At 38.3% G+C, this 6,032-nt stretch overlaps 1 protein-coding gene across 1 annotated transcript; it reads left to right on the top strand.

Annotated features, from left to right (window-relative positions):
• Window positions 1–1,312: 1,312 nt before the first annotated feature.
• LOC104400922 lies at window positions 1,313–5,591 on the top strand (the record flags this gene model as incomplete). The annotated part of the gene is made up of 6 exons (XM_010023424.1): window positions 1,313–1,399; window positions 1,632–1,865; window positions 3,609–3,631; window positions 4,494–4,639; window positions 5,207–5,307; window positions 5,490–5,591. Coding segments are annotated over 6 exons (693 nt in total), but the record flags the coding sequence as incomplete, so codon positions are not given.
• Window positions 5,592–6,032: the final 441 nt, after the last annotated feature.

The following is a 6,032-nucleotide window of genomic DNA, read 5'->3' as shown; positions in this document are numbered from 1 at the left end:
GGGCTGTCCTACAGGGTGTCGGTCCTTGCCCGGGATGCTTTTACTCAGGAATGCAGGGAAAAATGCTGTGTAGTGGGCAGGCGGGAGGCAGCGAGGGATTATGCCGCTTTGGACCAGGAGGTCGGATTTGTTTGTGGGGCACCGGGGTGTGCCGTCAGACGTCATCCACCGCATGCAGGGGACCAGGCGATTTTACAGTACCAACAGATCTGAACCCAACTTAAAAAGCATCTGAGAAGTTGAGGAGGGGGAGCGAAGGGGGAGCTGTCTTGTTTTAGTATATAGACTTGCAGTCTTTGCTGAAAAAACACACCGATGCTAAGAGTTTATTGCATGTCCAGATCCAGTTTTACCAATTTCGAAACAAAAGCCCCACCCACAGATACTTTGTTTATAGGCTCTCTGAGCTGGCGTAGGTAGTTTGGATCACAGATAATTACGTGTTTAGAAATAGGTGGGTTAGGTAAGTAATAATAAATGTAAAATCAAAACGCACTCCTGTTTGGATGAAGAAAGCAACTACCTGGCCTAATGTTTGATTGGCTGATTATAGTGACAGTGGTTGTGATTTTTGTCAAAATTGGGTAGAATGAGCTTTTCGTGCCCTATGCAAATGGGGTGCAGAGTGTCGTGGCATGCATCAGTTCTGCTGTGCAGTAATGGAAATTGCTGCGTGAAGAGTATAGGTTTAAATACACTACTGACTATTCTTTAAGCCGAAAGTTGCTTTTGCACTGTTTTTCCTCCTGTCCCTCCCATCACCAATTGCACTTCACTCTAGAAACCCATGGAAAATAGTCTTTGCACTAGACTTCCTATCTAAATCTTAGTGACACTCTAGTGAGGTAAAGGAAGAAAAAATAGTGATAATCTTAGTTCAAAATCTAACAATAACTGTGTTCTGGGCAGCTGTCTATTTTATCAGTGTGACGCATAAAAAACTGTGAATATCCTGTAGTTGCTTGTCAAACTGGAATAACAGTGCTAGATCTCACATTGAGGTGGGTACATGTGTGAGGGGAGAGATGGAAAACAAAGGCTGAGGGAGCCAATATTTTAGCTATAAAGTAATCCTGTAGCAAGTCTAGCAATATGCGTTGTAGATGAGCCTAATAACATAACTTGGAGAGAGAGAAATAGCCGAAGAAAATTTGTGTTTAATAGCACTAAATGCTATTAAGGGACACTTTGAATCACAGGCTTTCTTTAATGTGTTGTACAGTGCATCCTATGATGTGATTGTAGATAACCACTGATGCATTTGCTTTATGGAGTGGATAAAGCCATGATAAGTGTTTTAATTGTCTTGCAGTTAACCTTCTTCAGCAGTTTGAAAAAAATGAGGACGATAAATGAGAAGCTGACGAATGAAATTTCAAATCAACTGAATGATGTGGATGTGAGTTACAGATGCTGGATGTTATATATACGTAGATATATGTGTGTGGTTTTGTTTCTCTTCTCATGATAGGTTAATCACAACATGGAGCATTCTGGTGCTTCTTGTGGCATAAATGTGCTCTGAGCTTCCTTAGGGAAGTGACTCGTAGTGACGACTCCTCCTAACTAGGGAAGTGTCTAAAGACATTGCTACTGTATTTTCATCTGGTTTTATGTTCTGGAGCTTCTAGGTGGCGCTGAACAAGGATGCAGACATGATTGCACTGGAATTTGGAGAAATCTTCAGAACTCTGGAAATGAAGAAACAGCAATTGCTAGAAGATGTTGAAAATCAAAGAAGTAAAAAAGAAAAAGAATTTGCCATTTGGAAGAAAATGAAGGAAACTCACAAGAAGACCATTGAGAATTTTTTGAAGGATTGTGAAAAGCTTGTCCATGAGTGTGATCCTCAGCGTTTCCTGGAGGTGATGGCCTTTTTCTTATTATTTAATATCAGTTGTATAATGAACCTTAAATAGAGCCTGCTGTATTGTAGGTTATGATTATGAAAATTACTGGATCAGGAAAAACAAATTCAGCAAACGAAAAATACAGACTAAAATTACTTAGAACTTCATATTTTTTTTTTTTGTAACAGTGCTTTTCATTTTAGAAAAGTTTGAAAAACTTTCTTTGTAGCTTATCACTGATCTTTGGTGAGTTCAGTAGACATTTAGGTTCTTGACTGAAACTACTTAAATTGACTGTATAGCTGCTGCTGTAACGCTTGCTATATTTTCACCAGCTGTGAAAGTAAGCTGGGTAGGGAGTTATTTTCTAGTCCTGCCTTCAAAGTTCTCACATTTATTTGCTTTTTTATATTTATTTTCGGATGCTTTGTGTGTTAAGCACTTCCGTTGTGGCTTTTAACTTCTAAGACTCTAAAAATGCTGTTTGGGGAAAGACTGGGGGCAGAATTGGTAACTTGTCAGTGCTGCACAGCAGAGTGCCATGTTGGGATACCCAAGCTAAGGCTGTTACACTTTTTTTAAAACCTGTGAATGAATGTGCAACGGAGATAATAGCCCATTCAGCTTAGGAACCTCTGACAAACACTGTACTACATAGTATGCACACTTCTGTATACCAGACCCTGAAAGTCTCCTTCATAGTGTTTAAGGGAATTGCAGAAAAAAACATTGTTTCTGATGAACACAAGACACAAGCTTAATCTTCACTGTTACGTGAGCTAGCACAGACCTTTTCTTAATGTTTATGTCAACCACCAGCTGCAGTTGTACAGAGTTTAAGCAGATGATAGATGTGGGGCAAAATACTTGAATAGCTACTGAATTTTGTGTTCAGTTTCAAGGCTTGTGCTTTCCTCAGAAACCACAGCATATTGCTGGTTTCTGAAGTGAGTCTTTTTGCTGCTTTCAGACAAATGAGAAGCTAAGAAAGTTTGCCCAAGTTTCTGGTAACAACTCATTGAGGAAAATTTCACTTTTAGCTACAGTAAAAGCGACTACCACTTTTGGAAGGAATACTCTTGACTCCAATGATTAGTACACTTTACAGTTACCACCTTCCACCTGTCCCCCATAGAAGCACACAGCTCATTTGAGTGAGGTGGGGTTTTGTTGTTTTAAGACTCAGTATGGTGAGATCATCAGGTTTCTAGAGGGAAGCAGCTAGTCTATAATCCGCTCTTTTTTTTTACTTTTCATTACCCATTCTTTGGGAAGTGTCATTTGACCACAGCGCAGTGCACTTCATACTGCCATTGTTTGGCTGATTTAAAACTGAAAGACAGCTTTGTTTAATCTTGGTGTAATGGCACCGTGAGAGCAGGTAGCAGAGGCTTCCCTCACCAAGAAATACATACAGTGTTTCATTTGAATGCTTACAAATACCTGAATATCCAAAATGAATGAGAACCATACGGGTCATGATTCATTATTTGAATACCTTCATTTGGCTCTGAAGTAGCGCTTTTTGTCTTCAACACAAAATGTTACAAGGTACATCATTGACCCAGACACGCTTTTATTTTTACATTTGGGTGCTCTCTTTTTATCTCTTTAAATGTTAGCAGGTTTAATTTCCTATAGTTCTGTGAAATGAAAATAGGAGCTCAGTTTCTGAAGTATTCTGATAAAGCAATAATCTTCTTTTGAGAGCTCGAGGAAAATTAATTCATATCTTACAAATTCTTGTTTTATTTATAGGTGGCCTGTGGCTTGAATGCAAGGTATATATATTTTTTCATGCTTTGTTAGTTTTAACATTAACAACTAAGAAAATAGTTACTTTGGATATGGTCAGATATAGCTACTTAAAATGAAAGTAATATTTAGCAGTTAAGACATTATAATGCTTTCAGATTTTTGGATGCTCAATATTCTGAAGTTTAGGAAGTTGGTCAAGAATTTATTGATGTGCTGTCTGGGATTAGAGAGAATCTTTTGAACTGCATCCTGCAAAAACCTGAGTCTAGGAATTCATTATACACGGTGACTGAATATTTATAGATATCTTATTTAAATTCAGGAACACTGAAGCAAGCCTGGAGATTTAACCAAAATCCTTGAGTTTAAGAGCATGTATGGAGATCCTGCAGGATCTTCATTTTTGTGTTTGCAGTGCATATACCCTGTATATTTCTCCCTGAAGATTCTTAATTACATTTCTTATCACTTTTTAAGCAGAACTTAGGAAAGAAGATTGGAGAAGGAGTTCTTTAAAATACATTGTGGTTCAGACTAACATTAGCAATGCCCTCTGAAGAAAGAGTATAATTTAGATTTGGGTATAGTATGCAAAGAAAAACGGGTGGAGGGAGTGTTAATCTTTTTGCTTAGCTATAGGCACTACTTCTTGAAACTACCATTGTGTATGAAACCTAATTCAAGTGAATTGTCAGATAGTAAGCTTTAAGAAAAAAGATCTAGGAAACCGGACACTTTATTGCAGGCTTTCTCTGATTTCTTCTCCCTCTTTGTGATGTCTTTTCAAAATATTTCTTTTATTAGGCAGGTGTAATTTAGTTGTTGGCATGTGAATCTTAAAGAAAGTGTTTAAGTTTTGTGTTTTTTCTTTCTTTCCTTTTCCAGAATGAAAACCCAGCTTGACCTGATGAATATAGCATCCAGCTTTGAAAAAAAACCAGACTGTCCTCAAAAGAAGATGGATATCAAACCTGTGGTTAATAAAATCCTGGCTTTGAGGTTAATGCCTGTTAATGAAGGCACTGATAAAGGTAGGGAAGAAGGACCTAATACAGGAAGTCGCAATAGGAACCTGCAACTTGTAGAGCCAGTTGCTCATAAACCATCTGCATGGCAAAAGCATGCAAGTGGTCAAAAGCATGTAAGCAAATTAATGGATGATAAATTCATCAAAGGCTTTTAAATGCATTCTATGAATGTGCTTTGTCTAGAAAGTCCCTAGGGTATATTTTTGGAAGCTGGGGAAAGTATCATAATTATCCTATATAACCAGTATCACCCCTGTCAGGAACATGTTGCTGAACTGATGGGCATTTGTTGTAGTGTTATTGAATGTTACCTATGCTCTGATTAAATGCTGTTACCTCATAGGAGAAAACAATAGGTTTTGTATAAAGGCAGGCATCTCTTGGCATTTAGAAAACCTTACGCAGGCCTCTGGCTTTATATCACAAGTTTGACAAGTACTGAGGTCTCCTTGCAGGCAATATACTTTTAGTACTTCTTAATTGGAATCTATGTCTACATGCACAGGAGCCTTTCGGTATTTTCTATACTTAATATGCTCTCCATCAGTATTCTTCTGTTCTGTCTACTAGATCTACCTTCTGGGGGAAATGAGGACCCAACAAAAAATACTCTATTTAAAAATAACATAAAGCAATGGCAGGACCAGAAGAACACACCCAGCATGTTTCTTGTAAGTTATTGACTATGGGGCTATGACACTCTACTAATTTGGCAGAGTCTTGGGCAACACGTTCTAGTGAGGTGTCCCTGCCCATGGCAGGGGGTTGGAACTAGATGATCTTAAGGTCCTTTCCAACCCTAACTGTTCTATGATTCTGTGAATTCTAATGTCTGCTGCAAAACACTTTTCAGCCTGTAGCAGGACAGGAGGAAGCACTGGCAGATGGGAGCAGGATTTGTACTCGCCTAATGTCAATATCGGGAATGTCCACATTTCAAAACATGAGTCATGAGGTACGATTGAACATCTGTTGTAAGTACGGCCAAGTTACTATCTATCTGTTATGACACAACTTTCTAAATAAGTTTGTCTAGCCTTTTTCAGTTTGTAGAAGGAGGAAGTTATCTGCCTGTGTTCTGTTTTCTGAAGATAATAGAATTCATTCTTCTGTGACTGCCTAAATTCCTAATAATTTGACATTAAACTGAATCCAGTTTCTTTCTTTGTTTCGTTTCCAATGGTCTAGTTGTACAACTGAATTTTTTTCACTTAGCAGTTCCATGTGGGTGGCTGAGTGAATTTTGGTCTGTACAGTGATTTTAGTTGCAGTTGGTGAAGCATGGCTGGCAGTGCGTCACATGATGCATGTTCCAAGAACACCAGTGGCAGGTGATTAAATGAGAAAGTTGTTCTGGTCCTTTAAAGACAGAATTATTTTTCTTTTGCATCTCTTT

Source organism: Nestor notabilis, unplaced genomic scaffold (genome assembly GCF_000696875.1).
Source record: "Nestor notabilis isolate BGI_N333 unplaced genomic scaffold, ASM69687v1 Scaffold34661, whole genome shotgun sequence".
Classification (NCBI taxonomy): Eukaryota; Metazoa; Chordata; class Aves; order Psittaciformes; family Psittacidae; genus Nestor; species Nestor notabilis.
This window is presented reverse-complemented; position numbering and strand designations above follow the sequence as displayed.